This window comes from Camelus dromedarius, chromosome 15 (assembly GCF_036321535.1).
Source record: "Camelus dromedarius isolate mCamDro1 chromosome 15, mCamDro1.pat, whole genome shotgun sequence".
In the NCBI taxonomy this organism is placed as follows: Eukaryota; Metazoa; Chordata; class Mammalia; order Artiodactyla; family Camelidae; genus Camelus; species Camelus dromedarius.
Window position 1 is genome coordinate 41,726,511 of NC_087450.1, and position 21,685 is coordinate 41,748,195.

Below are 21,685 nucleotides of genomic sequence, written 5' to 3' on the forward strand. Positions count from 1 at the left end.
GAAACTGGACTTTTTACATAGTAAAATAGCAACTTTATTCTGACTTTATTTTTTCTGCAGGCAGTAGTAGTGGTAGTTGTGGTTGTTTTGTTAATTCACTTTTTTAAAGTTAACTTTCATGGACTCTATCTGCACAATCTGTCTTTCCCACAGGGTTTGACTACTTACGTGTCTCCTCAGCTTTTAAAAAATTCTTATTTATGTTTTTCATCCTGGCTTTCTAGAATTCAGCCCCTGTGTTTGCATTGCTTAGTGCTTAGCTAGTCCTTGTTGGAAGATTGTGCTTAAACACCATAAGCCAGTATGGCTTTTACCCTTTGTGGGTTTTGTGTGTTTTGGGGAACACATTTGAAGTTCAGGCTTTTTTCAAGTTTGCCTTCTTTACTTTCTGCTGGGTCTTCTCTTGTCTCCCTGCACATGCGTGCAGGTTTCTGGTCAGCCAGAGGTGTGTGAGTCTTGTGCTTGGTCTCTTTTGGGTCTCCACTTTCCCTTGTGCATGCTTTCTCCTTCCCAATTACTTGGTATTTTGGAGGAGCTTAGGGCCGTATTGACACACGTGTGTTACCTCCTAGTCAGCCAGGTTGTGTGGAGGGCATCAGTTCTCTCCTCAGAATATGTGAATTTATCAAGTCCCTCTGTGACTCTCTCTTTTCTGGAATCTCCCTGTTAAATTTCTAGGTAGTCCTCAGGTTTGTGGCTTGCCTCAATTGGTACGGTAATCTCAGGCTACAAAATGGCTGCAGGTTTGTCTGTTTCCTGCTGTGTATGGGTATTGTGCTCTGTGCTCTTCTCCAAATCACAGTCAGCCCCCTTCAGCAGTGCAGCTGCTGGTTTTCACAGCCAGCCTCAACCTTGCTTGCACCATAATGTTGGTGGAGCAGGGGAGGGGCTAGGGGCAGTTCCTGGTAAGATGCCAGACTTCCAGTGTTCTTCCCATGAAGTTCCATTTATCTTTCATGAGGCAACTCTTCTCATTGTATTTTGGCCTTTGGTTGATTTCTAGAACACTCCTTTTTTTTTTTTTTTTTTGGTGGTAGTTTTATCCAATTTTGTAATTATTTTTTGAGGGTGAAATCTTATACTCCTTCATCAGGAAAGACCAGCTTCACAACTTGTATTCTAAAACCTAAGAATGTTACATTTCAAAGTCAAATGCTCTTTTCTCTAATCCATGTTCTGTGGGGATAGAGAATAATAGGTAATTTTTTAAAAAAGAGAAGTGACAAAGGGTGGATGGTTGAATCTTGACTCAAAGCTTAGATTTCTAAGTGGCATGAGACTCACCTCTGTATAGGTAGCTCAAACTCAGGTTAATTGAATGGTGTGGTGGCTCTTGTGGAGAGTTGACATGTTATTTCTTCCAAGTGAGCCACATAATATTGACAAAGTACTTTTCTCATAGTATTCCTCAACTTTGTAGCAGTTTTATGAAATAGGTATTGTAATTACGATCATTTTATAAATAAGGAAGTAGATTTTTTAGGTTAGTGACTTACCTGTGCTCTCACCGTTTATTTGTATGTGATGGAGGCAGTACTTGAGCCCCTTTCTTCTGGCTTCTTGTTTTTTTATATTCTATATACCTGCTTCCCTACTGTGCCATAACAACTGACAGACTCTTCAGTGATCTTAGTGTATTTATTTATGTACATAGTACTTGAAGTAAGAACAGTTCATAACCCTCTTCTTGAATTTTTACTAGAGCTCAGATTCTTTTCTTCCAAATGATAATCACTCTTAAGTTACTTAAGAGCCCCTACTCATTCATGCAGTTGTTATGCAAACTGGTAAGAGTCAGAGAAAGAGATATTCCATGGCAGCTTCCTCTGCCAGCTTCCTCTTTTTTTCTTACTCCATAGATGCAGATTCTGCCCAAGAAGCCCCTGCATTGCAGAGGGACTGGAGATCTGTATGATCTGTTTATTTCGCAATTGACAAGGGTAAGGGGGCCTTTTTGGGGGAGGCGCTTGGGTGCCCTGAATTTAGCTTTATGAAGCTGGGCTAACATTTATTTTAATAATACTTAAACTTAGTATTTTTAAAGACCCTTTTAATGAATTCTGTTTGTCCTACATCAATTAAGTGCCAGATTATCATATTTAAGAGCTTTTATTATAATGGTGATTTTTTAAAAGAAAGTCCTTTTCAGAACAAGTCCAACAAACATATGATCCATGCTCCTCAAATTCCAAATCTGGGACCATATAGAATATAAATAATATTGAATATATGGAAGGAAGGAAAATTTCAGCACATTGAAATACTTAAAAGATCTGTTTCTGTAGCCCGTCACAGTTATTTGTAATTAATCTGCTCTGTTCCTTTTCCATAAATCTTTCAATCTGTAGAGTGAAAAAGGGACTTGTGGATATGCCATAAACATTGTGGATGGGCGTGGTGTTTTTCCTGCTGCTAGAAGTTAGTATCTGCTTCCTTGAATTCTGTGTCCACCCTAGATGCCAGTGAAATTCGAGTGTGTCTTCAGACTGTGCTGTACCTGTTTATTAGTATAGGTGTAAAGTGCAGTTGGTGAATCTTCCGGGAGCCCAGATAAATTTTGTAGATGTCACTTAGCAGGTTTATAGAACAAGTGCCAGAAATGGTGGTGTTTATATTAGAATAGAGTTAAAATAAGTAAGGAAGAATTTTATTCTCTTTTAAAATTGTGGAAGCATTGGGCAGATGATCGTAGCTTTTATGGATAGTTGAGAAGACTTGACTTGGTGATGGTCTGATGGGCTTATTCTTACGTGTGAGGATATCGTTATACCTCGTAGTAAAATAGCTTTGTTTATCTAATAAAGCATACTGTACATTTCTGTAATTTAAAGAGATATGTTTAGTATTCTGTACCTCTCATCTTTTTAAACGGTCTTTTAAACATCAATTTATAGATTTTAAGAGATCAACACTATTATGTATATTATCCTTTCCACTATTAATAAATGTTCCACTTTTTAGTGCCAACACATTGGAAAACTATTTTTATTCTTAGACTTCTTAAATGACTTTTTTTTTTTTTTTTTCTGTTTTCTTTAAGCCATAAGGATGAGTTTACCATTATTCCTGTACTGGTTGGAGCTCTGAGTGAGTCAAAAGAACAGGAATTCGGAAAACTCTTCAGTAAATATCTAGCGGATCCTAGTAATCTCTTTGTGGTTTCTTCTGATTTCTGCCATTGGGGTAAGTTCTAGATTTTAACATATCATGGTAGTTATTATATACTTGAGGTTAAAGTTTATCTTTTCTTTCTAAACTCTGATTTTCAGTTCTTTATCACTTTCCTTGAATAGTTTTACTTTTAGCAACGATGTTCAAAGGTGAATAAAAAAGTCTTTTGGTCATTCAAAAAGGATGAGATTGTAATAGGGAATTATGGACACATTTCCAAAGGCGACTGGTATAATTGGATTCACACTGTGAGGGCATCCTTGCTTAGACACTTAGATTAGTGGAAGTTAAGTTCTTTTAACCCCATTTCCAGGTAGAGTTGTGTGGTAGATTCTCTGAAGTTAGTCTTCTGGTGGATAAAACAAATGTTCTGTAGAATATAGAAGAGCACTGTGTGCTATGCCAGTCCTTTTCCACATTTCCTTTTTTGTAATTAGTCTTTTTTCCTTTCCTTTTCCCCTTTGGTGCTTAATTTTTGCCCATAGTTGCCATGAGTTTAGAGCTACCCTCCAGAGATTGCAACATGCTAGCTGTCAGCGCTCTGGTCTTCGTTAGTAATGGTTCATAAGGGTAGGGACTCCTGAGAGATTGTTGTTACTATTGTGAATTAAAAGAATATGGAAGCTTCACAGTGAATCGATCATCAAGTGAGACGTTTATGGATGCCTCTTTTAGGAAATTTTGTTTTTTGAATTCTTTGCATACATTTTACTCTCATTTATCCATTACTGTTGTAGAATATTTCTGAGTCCTATTCCTTTTAGGAATACTCTTTGATATATTTATTTACGGTTTAAGGGTGCCAATATTTGTTCATTCTTCAGTTATTTGATTTTGGCGAAAACATGAGGCTCAAGACCATAAATTTCAAGATACAGTGCTAAAATGGCCAGGAAAACATCCTTCATGAGATATAGGAAATACAGGGAGCCCTGGCTTTTACCTGTCTTACTCATTAATTGCTAAAGTCGATTCAACATTTAATGGGCCTGGTTAGGCTGGTTTCTTCTCTTACCTCTTGCTATGCTGTGAGTGGCTTTGAGATTTCAGTTCAGGAGAACGTCTCCCTAATGGTATAGAAAAGTGTTTCTGTTTGAGGCACTGATTTCTTAGCTGAGGCTGATTACCCCCTCAGGAGACATGTGAAAATGCCTGGAGACATTTTTGATCATTACAGCTGAGGTGGGGATGCTGTTGGCTTCTAATGAGTAGAGTCCAGGAAAGCTGTTAAATAAATATCCTGCAATGCACAGGACAGTCCCCCACATCAAAGAGTTATCCTGCCCTGAATGTCAGTGGTGCTTAGGTTCGGAAGCCCTGGTTCAGGGTATGCAGGTACCTGTGCTGCTTTGCCAAACTCCTTAAAAGGCTCTCAGGATTCTTTAATAACAAATTCTATTAGCTATTTTGTTTGCTCCCTTTGGCAGAAGTTTTTTTTTTGTTTGTTTGTTTTGTTTTGTTTTGTTTTGTTTTTATGGTTATAAGTATGTTAGTTAGACCTGAGTAGGTTGATACTTGAAAAGAGTTCTTTTCTTGGGATTTTTGAAGTTTAGTAATATAACTAGAGAGTATCGTTATTGAAAAAAGGACTCATTTTCTTAGTGGTATGAATTTGTGCTGATAATGAAGTATGTCCATATGTTTTAGAAGTTAAAAATTCTTGAAGCATGTGCCCGTACCTTCTTCATTTTTAAGGCTCTAATGAATCATTTTAAATCAGTCTATGATTTAAATAGTTTGTTCCCCTGATACTGTTCTTCAGCGACCAGGCTCTCCCTCTAGGTTGGCATCATGTGCAACCATAACATAAATCCATATAAAATATGAGTAGATGTTTTAATATTGCTCTTTTATGTAGACTTTTTACCCCACTGATGATGAGAAAGCAAACAAATTCTAGTCTACTACTATATTTAAGTACAATGTTGAGAGAGAAAAAAAATTTTGTTGTATATTCTACCTAAATCCTCAAAAAAGTAATTTAGGCCGTTTGATCTCCTTATTTCTTGAAAATCTTGGAATTTAAATTGCAAGATAGAACTCAGAGTTTCCAAAGGTTGATAATGTTAGCTTATGGGAATCATGTAGAGACTAAAACATATTTGTGTTTACATTTGCTGGTTAAGTAATAGAACTTTTCCAAGTTTTTTTTTTTTTTTTAGTATCACTATCACTAACAATACTCATTAAGTGCTTTGTTTGTACTTACAGAAAGCACTGTGATAATTCTTGTTAGGAAATTTGATGGAGGTATGGGAGTAGGTGGAAAGTGTTAGGTGGACACTATTCCAAACTTGGTAGACTCCTTTCTACAATAGTAACTGTCTTTCTTGTAAAGTAAGCTTCATGTTCTGTTCTACATGCCTATTGAAATAATAGGAATCATTGGCTAGTTATGGGTTAAACTGTCTTTACTTAGAAATTAAGTTTCATATTTTTCAAATTCATGCTGTAAGGGCATTGGTCATCTTTCCTAAATTAATGAGTTCTGTATTTCCATCTCAAAAATCTAGCTTTTTCTCACAAAGATAATACTTCTCTTTTCAAAGGTGCTGTACAAGTTGATTTTACCACACCAAAGTAATGATAACACTGAACTCTAAATCATTTCACAGGAAGGATTCATTTCCTCAAGTACTCAGAGATCTTAAAAGTTTCATTGAGTTAGGTTCTTAACGCATTCCAAATTTCTAAATAGCTGATTTTTGAAGAAAAATAACTTAATTGATTATGGTACGGTTGACATATTACTCATATATGTAGTGGAGTTTTTTGTTCTTGTTTTTATTGAATAATATGGTAAAGTACTGGTAATGGTGACATTTTTCATTTCTAGTGGGCATTTCTTTTTATGTAATGTCCAGCTTCTGTGAAAAATAAAGTAAGAAAATTGGTGATAGAGACAGTTGGGAGACCCACATGTGTATAATTAAAAGGGTTTGCCTTGTCAGCCTTATTTATTAGCCAATGTCCATTACCAGACGACTTCTTTTTTTTTTTTTTTTTCCTTGACAGGGTGTTTTGCTTTAAAGACGTTTATCTTTAAGATCTCATTTAGCTCTTACTTAGACTTGAAAGAGATATTAGATAAAAAGTAGAAAGATTAAAATACTCTCAAGTTTTCTTTTTGGGTGAGACACGCAAAGGGAGAGTTGGGAACCTAGATTTTATTGTGCCTTCTCTGTCTCTTCATTTGAATCCTACCCTCCGCCCCCATCTCCTGCATCTCAGTTCCTACCTTTTATTTTATAATTAGTCAGCCCAATATGATGATGTTTCCCCTGGTAATATTTGATTATACTTCTTTTCACCTTTCCTGCTACTATCAGGAAGAGTGGCTTAAGTGAAAGGACATTTGCTTTTAGTATTTCACTTTTACCATGGTTAAGTAATGTCCCCATAATTTGTGTACTTACCAAGTTCCACATCCTATAGGATGGCTTCATAAAGAGAATTTTTGTTTGGACCTTTTTTAGTTTTTTTAATTAGTAGAATTTTTATTCTATTTTCCTAAGTTTCATTTTTGCTCTTCTCCATGTAGACTGTTAGTATTTGTGTTTTCTTGATCTCCCTGAACTTTATATTTCCAAATTCCAATTATTGACACCTTTCATTAACATAACTCTCAGTTAACTTCTAAGAAGTTTCTAAATGAAACTGGATCTAACAGAAATTGATTCTTTAAAAGCAGATTTATGCTTCTATTTAATTTTCCTTTTATGGTGGTTTTAAGTTCAAATCAATTTCAATAAATTTATTTGGTAAATATTAGTGATAAGTTATATTACTTTGTTAAAATGTGAATAAAGTTTATTCTACAGTCACTTCAGTAATTTGGTACTTTTATCTATAAACTTACATTTGTCTAGGTTTATATAATTTCTTTTTTATAAATATGTGCCACTTATTAAAAATGGCATTCTCCTTCACTATTTATGAAGTTTATATCTTTATTCAGATTTCTGGTTTTATGTATATTAACAGGTGATTATTCATGCATACGCTTCTTCCCTCCTGTTAGTCTCTTGGATGTGAGGGTATTACTATTTTCTAAATATTTAAATTGGTTTGAGTGCAAGTTAGCTAATTCCTGAGATGTATCTTATTCAAGCTTTCATATTTGTCTTCTCAAATATTTGTACATACTGATTTCACATATTTAGGTCTTTGATCTTTTGCAAGTTTGAGAGAAAGCCAGTACTTTTGCATTATAACTAAGAATCCAGAATGAAAGGATTATAGTATTTTGCTTATAAAAATTACCTTACTTGATGCTACTTAGATAATATTTTCTTTATAAAATACATGTTTTTCTTTGGCAGTGATTTTAATTATGAATGCTCCCAGTTTAGGTCCTTAGTATAAAATGGCCTAATAATCTTATCTCACAGGTTGTTGTGAGGTTTAACTGTACTATTTGAAAAAGTTTTAATATATAAAGTGATTAAGTAAATGTATAACAGTATAGTTTTTACTGGACATATGTCTGAAAGTCTGTCTTACTGACTGATCTTTTGAGAACTTTATAGAACAACTTTCTAAACTCATTGTTTATTTCTGCAATCTAGTGTATAGCTTAACATTGAGGTATTTAACACTTTTTTACCTTTTGTTTTGAGGTATTTCAAAAGTAGTTTTGGTTCTTGTATCATTCATTGTTATGTTTGTCCTCATTAGTTGATTGTTGTGTGTTAAACAGACATCCCTGGAGCTTATTCTCCACACTCTGTGAATCCACTCATTAATCACCAGTCACCTTTGGAGATGGGAAAATTACTTACCTGTATTTCTTTTTCTCAGAAAGCGTGCTCTGGAATGGATTCACAAATGAGCTACCTTCCTTCCCTCAAAGAGTAAGGTTTCTGCTTTACAGGATTTTTTTCTTGGGTTATTTTTCCTCTCATCTTTTGAATTTGAAAAGAACTGAGGGAAGGCACCTGAAGAAACTACTGACATACTCAATAGGGGAGTTCCAAAGCTTGTGCTGCCCCTAGGGGCAGTGTCAATGGCTCTTAAAGCTAGAAAGCTCATACTTGGAGTTGAAACAGGGGCTCAAAGAATCCATTTTCCCAGTGTACCTTCTGAAAGGATAAGTTTCAGGTAAGTAATTTTCTCTTACTATGTGATATGCTTTATTCATACTTATGAAAGTTCGCAAGTCCAGTTCTCCAGGTACATAGGCAACTGTATTTGTCAGTTTAGAGGCATAAGCTTTACTGAATGTTAGAAATAATGTAAAACAATGTATGTCTGCTAATGAGGTACATGAAACCATATATATTTTAAATCAACAATATTTAAAGATGCATTTTTGAGCAATATATTGTGCTAGTGTTGTCATTTCTTTTATTTCTTATTAAACAAAATCTTGATAAACTTTATTTTTTAATAATTAGAGACAAAGAAAAGAGATTTTGAAAACAAATTCAAAGTATTGTTTAACTGAAGTTGTGTGTTTGTGCATGCACACACATATGTTCATTCAGATGTACATATATACCTTTAGGCTTAGATGATGGCAGCTCTTTACTTCAGATTAGATGCTTTCTTTAAGTATATCGACCAGAATGAATTACTCAAGTAATTTTGAAATATTCGAATAGTTAAAAATATTATCATGAGACAGTTTGAACTGTTATAAGTAAGATATTTTTTCAGTTTAGTAGTTACGTGAGTGTGGATTTAGCTTCTTAACTGATAAATTCTACAGAGCTTATCAAATATTTCTGCTCAGTTCTTCACTTACTAAATGCCAAGTGACAACTAAAGAGTAGTAAAAAGTAGATAGTAAAGTATTAAACATTTGCTTATTGATATTCTCTGTACTTTATCATTATTAAATCATGTTGATTTAGTATTTTAAACATTCTGTGTACTCTCTTACTTCAGAAGTAGTTTTTAAGTGAAAGTTATGTTGAAAATGGTTCATATGAACAAGGCAGCATTTTAAAATATAATTATACTTTTGACTTATGATTAAGGCCGTTTTGACCAACTTCACCTATTTGAAGCAGCAGCTTTGAACTTGGAAGTAAGCAGAAAAGACTTTTGAGTAGCAAATGTCTATCATAAAGTACATGAATTTTCTTTGTACTTGAGAGTAGCAGTCTTCAGATAAGACAATCATGTTCAGGTCACAGGGATTATTGACAACTAAAACTAACAGTTATCACCAGAAGCAAGAAAAAGAGAATGTGTTAATATAAACTTGAAGCAGTTTAGGTTCAAAGAATATTCATCTTGATTTCTTCCAAGGGTATTACTCTTACACTAGTGTTAGTGAGTTAGAATTGTCTGGTCTAAGATTAGTTTTTTAATTGTTTACTCATTTTAACAAAAGATTTTGGAACTTTGAAATAGAAGTAGAAATCTAGTGCCATTGAGTTGAATCACTAAGTTACTGTGACAAACTTTAGATTTGGCTTTGAGCTTTCTGACAGCCGTCTGGCAAATAGGAAAAATAGGGTGAATTATATAGTTCTCATTGTTAGATAGAAGAAAGTACATACATTCTTTAAAGAAAAACAAAGCTATACCTAACTCAAAATTTTGAAGGAAATGTCTGATGAGTTATTTAATGTAGGGGCTTTGAGTGATGAATTGTCAGTGTTTTAAGAATTTTTTTAGTGCAACGACTGTAATGGATTATATAGTTATGGCAACATGCAGTAATCTTCAGTGTTTACAAAAAAAGATTGTTATATTCAGAATGCAGATAATTGTCTCAGAACCCTTGATGGCTTGATTTTGGGATATCATGAATTGTAAGATGCAATATTGATGTAGAAATGGCTCTTAGGGGAAAATAAGAACTGCCACATTGAGTAGTTGTACATGTTAATGTATGTGAAAAGTTAATATGTGAAAGTTAAAGGAATATGGCATATTGTAGAAAGGTGACCATCAAAGATGATCAACGTCAACAAATTAAAGAAATGTTAAGAACTGCGATGTGTGGTTTTTCTGAAAAATGACATCAAAAGAGTTTTATAATTTTGCATGGCTGATTATTTATAAGACTTTTTTTAGTAAGATAAACAGAAAACTTAAAAATCATAATTATCCAGCCAAAGAAACCCATCTCCTCAGATGCAAGGATAATAATTGGATATGTGAACTTTGCTCTGAAACTGAAGCACAAGGCACATAGTGTGTGTGTACATGGTTAGGGTACTCTAATACCTTTACAGTTGCATTTTGGTGAATCTTTAAAAATAAGGAACATTAAAGTAATGATGGAAAATAGGTTTAGATATATCTGAAATGTAACAATCAGTTGAGTAGTAATCTGCAATTAATTATGAATATGTTTCACTTCTGGCTTTCATATGACTATAGCAGAATTTATCACCTGAGCCTTTGGTTTTCTGCCTTCTTTTTAAACTTTTTCTATTTAACCCTTTCTGTCCTTTGGAGAATACCTAACGTTGAATGTTATGTGCTTATACCCTTCCTTGTTGACATTTTGTTATCAGAGTAGGACTATTTGTTATATTTACAATTTTGTGTATCCGTCACTTTAAGGAACTTGCATTGATCCTTTTCCAAGTAGAAAGTTTTGCAAAAATCAGAAATTTTTTTGTCGAGGTCATAACCATCACACAAACTACATATGCATATATCTCTGACCTACGTTCTTTTTTTCGGAAATAGAGATCAAATCGTTGCATTTGTGCAGCAAAAGCTAAGCTTTCATTGATTTGTTACATTGAGATAGTTTCTTTGGGCCAAATTTTCTTGAATCATATCCTTTGGGTTTACTTTCCATTATAGACTGATATAATATGTTTAACAATGCTTCTAACTTTTAAGCTGTTTTGTTTCCTTAGTGTTTTGTATTGCTCGTGACTTTAAGGTTTTACAGTTTGAAATAGTTTTTAACATCATAAAACACTGGTGCTGTATCATTTCTTTACTACCTTCCCAAATATGCCTTTTATTTTTATGTACAAGGGCTCTTGGGAATGATTCTCTCAGAGGCTTAAGCTGGGCTTTGCCTTCGATGAGAACTGAAATTATTTGGTAAGCGCTTGCTTTCTTTTTAGCTTCTAATTTTTCCCTATTTTATTTTGTACATGATATTTGTTTCAAGGTCAAAGGTTCCGTTACAGTTACTATGATGAATCCCAGGGGGAGATTTATAGATCCATTGAACATCTAGATAAAATGGTAAGTCCTTCAGGTGTGGGGTTTTAATGCTGTAAGATTTTTTTCTTTAACTTCAGATTAGTGATTCAAGACTTAATATGTTGAAATATGCAATGGGCTAATAATTATTTCCCTATCTTTAACTAAATGTGCAAAATAAATTTTGTAATCATGTGAATATTGAGTGTAAAAATAATCCCTGTTCGATTAGTAGCAACTTCCTTCAGCTTAATTTTATTTGATTAATTATACTTTGAATAATTAGATATAGCTTTTAGGTATTATTTGGGCGAGTGTCTCAAATTTAGGGATAGCAGGGTACTAGTGCTGTTATTTATTGTTAAGCAGAAACAACTGTAGCAAATTCTTAGTTTATTTTATTATCTAATTCTATTTTTTGGCCATTTAGATTTTTCTTAAACCTGAGTTTGTTTTAAATACAGAATTTAAAAATATGATTATATTTTTTTCTAGCCCAGGAGTACAGTAGCCATTGACCTTGTTGAATTTTCCTTCAGGTAGTATCGGAGTCATAGTACTTGTTTTAATATTTATTATTTAATGTTCCAAGTAATATTTAATATTTAAGTCATAGAAATCATTTTGGCATCTACTCATAAACAGAGTATTAGATCTAGCACCTTCAAAAGATCATTTCCATTTTGTAGTCAGTTTGCCATCTCTAAAATGAGAGACTTGGTCTCTAAATTGTCTTTAAACTCTATCAGCCTTTAAGTCTGTGATCTGTTAAAATCAACTTTACTAGTGTGTAAAAAGTCTTACGTATATCTTTTAGTACAAGAATATTTAGTCTAAAGTAGATACAATGTTTTAGTAAGTAAGGAATTGGATTTGAAACTATAGGTAGATTATGTTGAGCAATGTATTTTATTAAAAGCCAAATGGAATAAATGCAAATTTAGTTACCTCAGAGATTTTATCATATTTAAATTTGTCTTGTTACTTAAAATTCAATTATGGCCTAATACTTTAACCTTTGGAATTTTGTTTGGATTTTAATTCACTGACTTTTCCTAAAGCTTTATTATGTTGTCATTTTAGGTGATTCTTTTCTGGCTACTCTTTCTAATTTATTTTTCTGAGGTTTAGTTCTCAGTTGCCTCAGAAAACTTTTCTGGTTCTATATTATTTATTTTCTTCATATGGCAAATGGTTAATGAATGTCTACTGTGTGTCTGGCACTATGTGAAGTGTTGAAGCTGCTAAGAAGAGAAAACATGCTCTCTGATTTAATGGATCTTACAGTCTAGTTATCGAACAGACTTAGAAAGAAGCTACTAAAATACAAGAGATGTCAGAGGTTTAGGAGGCATTGTGGACACACTGGCATCCTTACTAATAATGCGTAGATGTGCCTAGCTTAGGGCTTTTGTCCTTTTTTACATTTTTGAGTGTCTCACTTTATGACTTTGCTCAGTTTTCATCTTCCCAGTGAGACCTACTGACGACCCAATTTAATTTTACATCCTACACTCCACCCTTTCGGCATTCCCAATCCTCCTTACGATGTTCCACTTTATTTTTTACATAAGGAGATTTGTTTTGTTCACTAATATATCCAAAGTGCTTAAAATAGCAATTGGAATCTAAGTAGGTGCTCAAAAAATACTTTTCAAGTTAATGAACTAGTGAATATAATCTTCCTACATACATAATTGAATTAAATGAATACACAGATTGTAATCTGAGAAAGAAACAAAAGGAAAATAATTTATAATAAATTAATATGTGTTTAATAGTGTAAATACCTAGGCACCAAGTATTAGAAGAGACAATGAAGTAGTTGATGCTTACGTATAGTGTCATTAACATAACAGCTGCATACAAACTTAAACAGCTGTTTAACATTTATTACTCACTAAGTTACATTGCTGGGTAACTTGATTTTCCAAAATGGTGAACAATTTTATTAGTAAAGTTGTAAACTAAACAAAGTACAGTCTTCCCTTTCTTTATGTGATAGTTCTTTTCCCAGGAAATCTACTGTATATTAAAATCATGCAAAACTTCTTTGTGTTTGTATGTAAAATGGAGTTAGGGTGTAGGTAACTGTAAGCAGGTTTTTCACATACATGGACATGTGAAATGTTATGGGAAGAGAACAGTTCTTTGTGTGGGACTATCCCTGGACCCCACTCACTAAATCCCTCAACAGCATCTTCTGACTATTGGGACAACTCAAAAATGTGCCCACAATTTTTTCCATTACACCCCTGTGGTGAACAGTTATTCTATGACTTTCCCTAGTTTATTTTTTTTTTCTTAGTACTTACTACCGTGTGACTTACTATTTGTTGATTTGTTGATGATAACGTCCCCGACTAGATGATAAGCCTGTCGGTGCTCGGCGTACATATTTATTGAATCAGTGGATGAATGGATGGGGGAGTGGTGAGAAATGAGGCTAGAGAATCTAGAACAGGCTGGTTAAAGGATATTAAATAGGAAAGGATAAAATCAGATTGTGTTTGAGTAGATTATAGAGGTGCAGTGCAACAAATAGGTTGGAGGAAGGCCAGAGGAAAAATGAGTAGACCAGTTTGCTGATCCAGATGAGAAATGGTAATTTAGACAATGGATGGGGTGGTGATGGTCAAAGAGAGGAACAGAGTGGATGTATCCAGTATATTTTAGAGACAAATTGATGACAGGACTTGGTGATCGATTGAACTTGAATGGGGAGAAAGTATCAAGGACGGTTTCTAAATATCTGGCTTAGGCTGCTGGTTGGTTCTTGGTTGTGTTCACTTAGATTGGAAGCACAAGATACGGCTAGATTTTTAGGAAGTAGGGAGATCATAAATCATATTAAGGATATCTTATATTTGCTGTTGCCTTAAAGGTGTTCAAGTGGAAATGTCAGCCAGGTAGGCATTTGGATTTTCATTTCACCAGTTATTTTTAAACATACAGTTATAGTCCTAGGCACTGGTGGAGATATGGCAGTAAATAAACCGACTTGCTTGCATAGAAATTTTGTTCTAACAGGAGATACACTTTTTTTTTTAAGTGAAGAATATAGTATAAAAGTTAGTTTCTAATAGTGATGTGTGCTGTGCAGAAAATAATAAAAGGGTTTTTTGAAATAGTAAATAATTCTAGTCTGCTTTAGACTGAGTGATTGGAGAAAGACTTTCTGAGGAAGATTATTAAACTGAGATGTAAATGTAAGAGGAGCAAATCAAGTAAAGATCAGAGGGAAGAGCATTCTAGACAGAAAGAACTGCCATTGCAAAAATCCCCATGAGGGGAAAGAGACTAGTGTGTTAGAAGAAAGAAAAAAATGCAAGTGTTGTAGGAGTATAGTAGATAGGGGTAAGAGTGATATACATCTGTGGTAAGAGAAGCAGGCAGGGATCAGATAATGTAGGGCTTTATGTTCCAGGGTAAGAACTTTATTTGAATACAGTGGGAAGTGAAATGATGTAACTTACATTATTTGAAAGGTCACTCTGGCATTTGTGTACAGAATGGATTTTAAAAGAGGGTCAGGAATAGTAACAGTGGGCATTGGCAGGACTTTGGGGGAGAGATGATAGTAGTTTGAACTGGGGTGGTAATAGTGGAGATGGGAAGAAGTTCGTACATTTTAGATACTGTCATCAACAGGACTTTGCTAATGGGTTGACTATACTGGGTTTGGAGTTCAGAGAGTTAAGTTTGGGAATTCTCAACACGTAGATGGTAATGAAAGGCAGGGCAGAGATGAGATTATCTACTGTAGTAATCCTCAACCCCCTCCTTACAACTGAAAGCACCTGTGGATCTTTTTCAAAATAGACTTGCCCATACACACCCCTAGGATTCCCCTTTCAGTAACATGGAAAGAGTCCCAACAATTTTATTCCTAAAATAGCTGAGTTTGAACTGGCCTACTATGGCCCCTGATATGTTGAAGTACAACAAAATTTCCTGTTAATCTTCTTTCCCTTTGTTTTCTCTTCAGCTCTTTAAATCATTTGTGAACTTTAATCAGGCAACATTTAATTTTGCAAATATAAGAATTTGTAAGTCAGTGAATTGATGCTTTTAATACATTACGAAATGTTTTCCCTGAAACTTTGGTTTACCTGGTACTCTGAAGTTACTGAACATACTAGCATCCTTTGGACCTCGCTAGAATTGTGGACACATTTAAATAATATTATATGGTATCCTGCGTATTATGTATAAACATCATACTTTAAATAATTCTTTAGCCTTTCTTCTAACTATGTTGTTAGGTTTTATTAAACCTTTATTTGTCTTTCTTGAGGTATATGATCACTTGGAAGGATAGACTTTGGTTTTTACTTTGAGGGAGAGCAGAAAGAATTAACATTTACCCGTTGGCATTGTTCTCATACTTTATGAAATTTTTGCCTTTTCTGCTCAATTCTAAGGCTTTGAAAGTAAGAATTTTTGTTCAAAAACTCTTAAGTAGAACCAATAAGCTTTAGATTGGCTTCTAAATCTGCATCTGATTTACCTCACTTTAGATGTCCAAAAATACCAGAGCTTGACTTTAAAAATTGTATTTAAAAAGCTTGGAATTCAATTTTGGAATAAATACTGAGTATTTGCTATTTGTTTCATATTAATATGCTTGAATTTAATATTTGGTATAACATTTGACTTAGACTTGATTTTTGAGGTCCATTTATTGAAAAATTTCTGTTTATATATATAGAATTTTTAAATGACTCCGAAGTGTTCTGTCCTTTTATTAGCATGCTGTTAATTCAAGTTATAAGTCAGTTCTGGGAGTTAGAATAAATGGATTAAAATAATAAGAATGGTTAGCTCTGTACATATACTCATGTATGTATGATTTTATACATATATCTATGTATGTATGCTCACTGTTAGGCAGACTCTTATACAATGTGTTTTTTTGATTGGTTTATATAACCTAATGGTGAATAACCCACTGTATATTTCTTTTCTAAGATGTCATTTTATGTTGTGAATAATTTCTTTCATTTCAGAATTAATATCTTAGTTTCTATATGCAATCTTTTCAAAGCAAAATATAGTAGGATGCTTTTCTGTACAAGTATTGCAAAAATGTTAGCAATTCTGAATTGTAATAATTACACATTTGGAAAGTTTTATAGAGTGAAAAGATTAATTTTAAGTATAAAATTTTAGATTTAATTTTTTCAATTGTGTTAAGTTTTGATCCTTTTTTGATAGCAGAAAAGTCTCATTAAATGTAGTTATTAAAATGCTAGAAAAAATGTTTTTAGGTTCCAAAAGCAAAAGAAAAATGACTAATTATTTTTTTGAAAAATTTTTATATCTCTAGCACCTGAATATCAATTATGTGAAAAACCACATAAAGAAAGAAAAATATATAGGAAAAGAAACTAGGTGTTCCAAGTATTGTAGTTGGTTAGAAAAAGTAACTACTTATAGGAGATGTAGATTCTGAAAGTCTTACTGTGAACCTTTTAAATGACATACTGGAAACAATAGCCATATTAAACATATTTTATATACATTACATGATCTTAGGTTATTTTTCCTGTACCACTTTCAATATAGATCAGTGTTTCCTTGTAGACATTGGCATATTATGTATGATTTGGCAGACAGAATCTGAAAATTTCATTGTAGTCATCTTTATGACTTCTTTTGCTTCCAAATTTATTAGTAGCCACTTCATTTACCTTGAACTTCAACTAATTTTCTTTTATTCTTTTGAAGGTGAAATTGTTTGTATTTGTCCATTTGTACTTCTTTTTCTTGAACTTAGGCCAGTAGTTTCTTTAGTGGTCTTCAGTAGGTTTCACAACATCATCTTTAAGATAGCTATTTATTAGTACATTGATTCTTAGTACTGCTAGGGTGACTTTTTTTCCTATAAAATTTTTTCATTGTAAGACTTTATCTTGATACCTCTTAAAGAAACTAGAGTATTTCCTTTTCCTTCCTCATCTCCCTAACTGTCTACCTGTCTCTCCAATATAAATGTATACCCTTACTTTAGAAAACGAGGCCACAGTCCTAATGATTTGATACTATTATGTATGTGTTCATAATTAAAAGACATAATTCTAGTTCTTATTTCTCAAAGGCTTCTAAAAATGTTTCACTATTTTTTTGTGTTTGTTGCTTTAGAGGGAGATTACTTCTAGGTAATAGTATTTAAAATTAAATAAAATTTAAATGAATAATTTATTATATGTTTATAAACTTTTAAAAAGAGAAGACCTTTGTTGTCTTATTAGAGTCCTGAATTTGCAGCTCTGCCAGTTAAAACTGCCTGTTCAGTTTAGGATTGTCACTTAGGATTTGACATTACGAGCTTTCACGCATTACTTGGAGAGTCAGCACAAAGATAGATTCCTTCCGCCCTTGTTCTCCTCAAGGTAGGGAGTTAGCTTTCAGTCTGCGGATTTCATGCTGAAGCTGTTAAATTTTTCGGAAACCCAGATTGTGATGGATAGGCTTTTGGTGTTTATAATGTCTGCTTTGTAGCTTAGAGGTGAATGGATAGTGATTAACCCACTTCACTGCTTCATATTAAATGAAGTTGATGTGAACAAATTCTCTGTATACCAAGCCCTAGGCAAGCTTTCCGTCACTGGGACTGTAGATTTACTGATCATATCTTCCAGTGTTTTAAGGAATAGAAAAGTTATTTAGATGTATTTGGGAAGCACTTTATTTTTCATCTTCTTAGAATTTTGGCAGTAGTACAAAACTAGCATTTTCATCTTCTTGGAATTTTGGTAATATAATTTCAAAATAGCATGAAAACATAAATATATACAAAAGCATATTTGCTAGTGTTCTGTATTAGTTAATGAATGTTTCATTTTCCAGTTTTACTGATCATTATTGCTGTTACTGGCATACTTCATGAATTTTCCAGTTGGAGAGTTTCACTCATGAGAAGCACCTTAATTTTTCCTCTCAGTCCCTCCTATATAAAAAGGCATATCTCTTAACTATCACATTTGTCAGAGAATTGAGTGTAATGGAATTGATTCTTGCCCTGGTAGGTACATAACACACTTGAGGGAATTAAAATTTTTAATTTAATCCCTTAACTTCCATCACCTCAGGTTTTAATTTTCATGTTGTAATTTAACCATTAAATCTTCATTTGGAACACTTTATTTAGTAGTGTCTTCTGTACATTTTTAACATATTTTCTGTATGAAATTTCTTGGCCAGTTTGAATTTTTTGTCTTCTACAAATGTGATCATTAGTTTTCTTCTCTTTGAATTACTCATGTCAGTATATAAATGTGATAAGCTTATTCACAATGTGCTTTGAGATTTTAATATTAAAAATGCATTGGAACCTCATTGTTACATAATTTATTAATGAGTGGCATTCTATGTAAGGTAAGCTGTCTTAGACTTCATCTAGGAGCATTAAAACTTCTCTTATACTATGTATACTAATTGTAGCTATTGAAAATATTTAAGAATTTTTATTATGTCTCTTGTTACACTATATGAAGCAGAGTAAGACAATGAGTGATTTTCTTTTTATCAGAATTATGATACTAATTGTTTATCTTAGGTTTAACTTTTGAATTAGTTCATATTTCTGTGAATTTGTACTGAGTATCAGTATATAGTGTTGATCTGGAAGCCTCCTAATTGGCAAGGGAAAACCAACTTAGCATTAAACACTTGATTGTGGATAAATATGAGAGTAGCTAATTGATGTGCAAGCAGTTGCGAGTTGACTATACACACATATGCTTATCTTTTAGATATTTTGTAGAAAAAAATGATAATGTTTATGAAGGACTTGGGTGTTCTGAAAAAAGTTTCTTTATAAAATTAAATTTTGATGCTGCAACTGCACTATTTGTACTGTCACCTACTGATTGCTGTTATTTTTCAGATGGGTGTTCATCTGAAAACTGTAGGTGCTTTTGTACCACGCTTGTTAAAACATGTTGAAATAGAATTTAAAAATACACACAAAATATATCAGTTAATTCCGTAGTTAAACTACCATTTACATTTCTCCCAAAGGATATTAATCCAGCTTATTGAACACAAATTGTAAGGTATTTTACCTGAATAAGAAAACAAGGTAAGATAGTTGGTGAATGAGTTAGAATCACTGATTTATTTGCTTGATTTGGATGAGTTATAGTTGCTCTATATTAATGTGTTATGAATACATTATTTGAATGCATTTGTGGAGTACAGAGTTAAGTGTAAAAAGTGTCCAGGTCATAGTGGTTGTTTTAATAGTACTCTAAAAATTTTGATTGTCAATTAAAATCTTGAAAATAAAGCATTCTAGTTTAAAGGGATAGTAAGCCTTTCTTTTTTAAACTTGTTTGTAAAGACCTATTTTGCTTAAGCTTTATCAGTCTTTTATGAGCTTAAGGTTGATTAAAAATACATTATTTTCTTAGTTTGTGATATCTTTTTATCACATACCTCAATAATTACTGATAATTCAAAATGCCTTGCAAACTGTTGCTATTTAAGTATATGTTATGGAAATAGTTAAATTGTAATCAGCTCTTCATTATTTATGCCATTGGTAGGAGAAATATAGTGGATATGGGAAAAACAGCCATATATCAAACTTAATTTTAGATTTTGTATGAAAATTTTCACAAGTTTACTGTTGTAAATACACGCACAGACATACACATGCACTCACACATGCATACATGTGAGAAAAGTATAAAGTCCTGAAATGTTTGAGGATTGTAAGCTAAGTGACAGCTGTGGAAAGTGGTACAGAAACATACCAGGAGGTCAGAGGAAACTAAACTGGGGATTAAACGTTTCTGTTTATAAAGTATATATATTATTGAGAGTTGACTATAATGAGATTATTTTTGATTAATGAGTTTGATATTTCACAAAGTTTAATGTATTTTCTTTCCTTCTCCTTAATTGAAAAATTATGATCATTAGCTGTAAGTAATAGTTTTAAAATGTAATTAGGAAATAATAAATTGTCCTTTTTTCTTTTTCTTTCATTTTCTTTTCTCTCTCTCTCTCTCTCTTTTTTTTTTTTTTTAGGGTATGAGTATTATAGAACAATTAGACCCTGTATCTTTTAGCAATTATTTGAAGAAATACCATAATACTATATGTGGAAGACATCCCATTGGGGTGTTGTTAAATGTAAGTATCCTTAGGAAGCCTTAATTTTTAACATTGGATCCTGTGATGTTTCAAAATATCATAATTGTTATCATCTGTGTTACCTTATTAGCACTGGTTTTAAGTATATATGGTCAGTTTTCTTTCTAGTACCTTTAAGATAATTTAAATTTCTATTATCTTGGTTACTTAAATACGGTTACTTATCACTGTAAAACAAGCCAGTACTTTCTTTTAAATTAAGAAAGTTATTTAGAAGTCCGTTTTTTTCTCTTGACTCTCATCCAATTCCAGTATGCTCTTTACAGATATAAACCAAAGTAACCTTTTAAGAGATATGGTCTTACTAGTTTTTTGGTTTTATTTAATGTTCTAGACTCTAAAAAATAAGTGGAAGATTCTGCTCTTGAATTTTATAAATTCATAATTTAGGCAAGACAGATGACATGTATATGTTTTTCTCCTTACAACAAAAACAATAATATTTTATTAAAAAACCCGTAAAGGGGCAGAAGTTTTGGTTAAGTGGATTTTTGAAAGAGATAACATTAATTTCCCCCCCCAATACAAAACCCAAAAATTGAAAGAAAATGTATGACTCATTAAAAAAGAAGAAAGTGTACATTCAGGGAAATAGGGGGAGGAAGTATTAATGGGCTCATTGTTTGGAGAGGCAGAGAAATAATGGAGATGGTAATGTAGTCTAAGGTAGTCTAGGGTAGGAACCTAAAGTGTCCAGTATTACTTGAATGTGATTTGAAATATAGTACATAGTGGATTTTTAGGAAATATTTTCTCTTAAGCAGTATTGACTGATTGGAAGAAAAACCTGTTAAGGACTCAAACTTATTTCTGAAATTTAGAGTAAGCTATACAACTTTACTAAAGTTTGAATTGTATCAAATAAAATTTTTGTAAAATAAGTGATAAACCAGTTCATAAAGTAAAAATCCTGATATACCTCTTAGATTTGGAACTTAATTTATATATGTTTCAAATTTAGTCAAAATCATGCAAAGAGAAGACTCCAACATCTTAAGACAGAAGATTTGGTTTAGAGAATAGAGAGAAAGATACTATATTTTTATTTTTAAATTTTATTTGTTGATTTATTAAAGTAGCCTTACTAAATTACAGGGAAAGGTAGAGTGGAAGATGACTCATATTTATCAAGAAGCTAGAGTAGGAGAAGTTCTTTGAGAGAATGAGATAAAAAATTCTCTCTTTTTCCTATTTTATATGAGGTGACACGAAATTCAAGAAA

At 32.7% G+C, this 21,685-nt stretch overlaps 1 protein-coding gene across 8 annotated transcripts in view; it reads left to right on the forward strand.

Annotated features, from left to right (window-relative positions):
• MEMO1 (mediator of cell motility 1) overlaps window positions 1-21,685 on the forward strand; it is a 116,515-nt gene that overhangs the window by 82,899 nt on the left and 11,931 nt on the right. For 5 of the 8 annotated variants that reach the window (XM_064494627.1, XM_031466814.2, XM_064494626.1 and 2 more), the window contains 3 exons: window positions 3,041-3,183; window positions 11,264-11,340; window positions 20,338-20,442. In XM_064494627.1, coding sequence (XP_064350697.1) covers window positions 3,041-3,183; window positions 11,264-11,340; window positions 20,338-20,442 — 325 coding nt within the window. Of the gene's footprint in view, window positions 1-3,040; window positions 3,184-7,971; window positions 8,272-11,263; window positions 11,342-20,337; window positions 20,443-21,685 lie in introns of those variants that run through there. The other 3 variants (XM_031466813.2, XM_064494629.1, XM_064494628.1) reach the window with 2 other exon arrangements.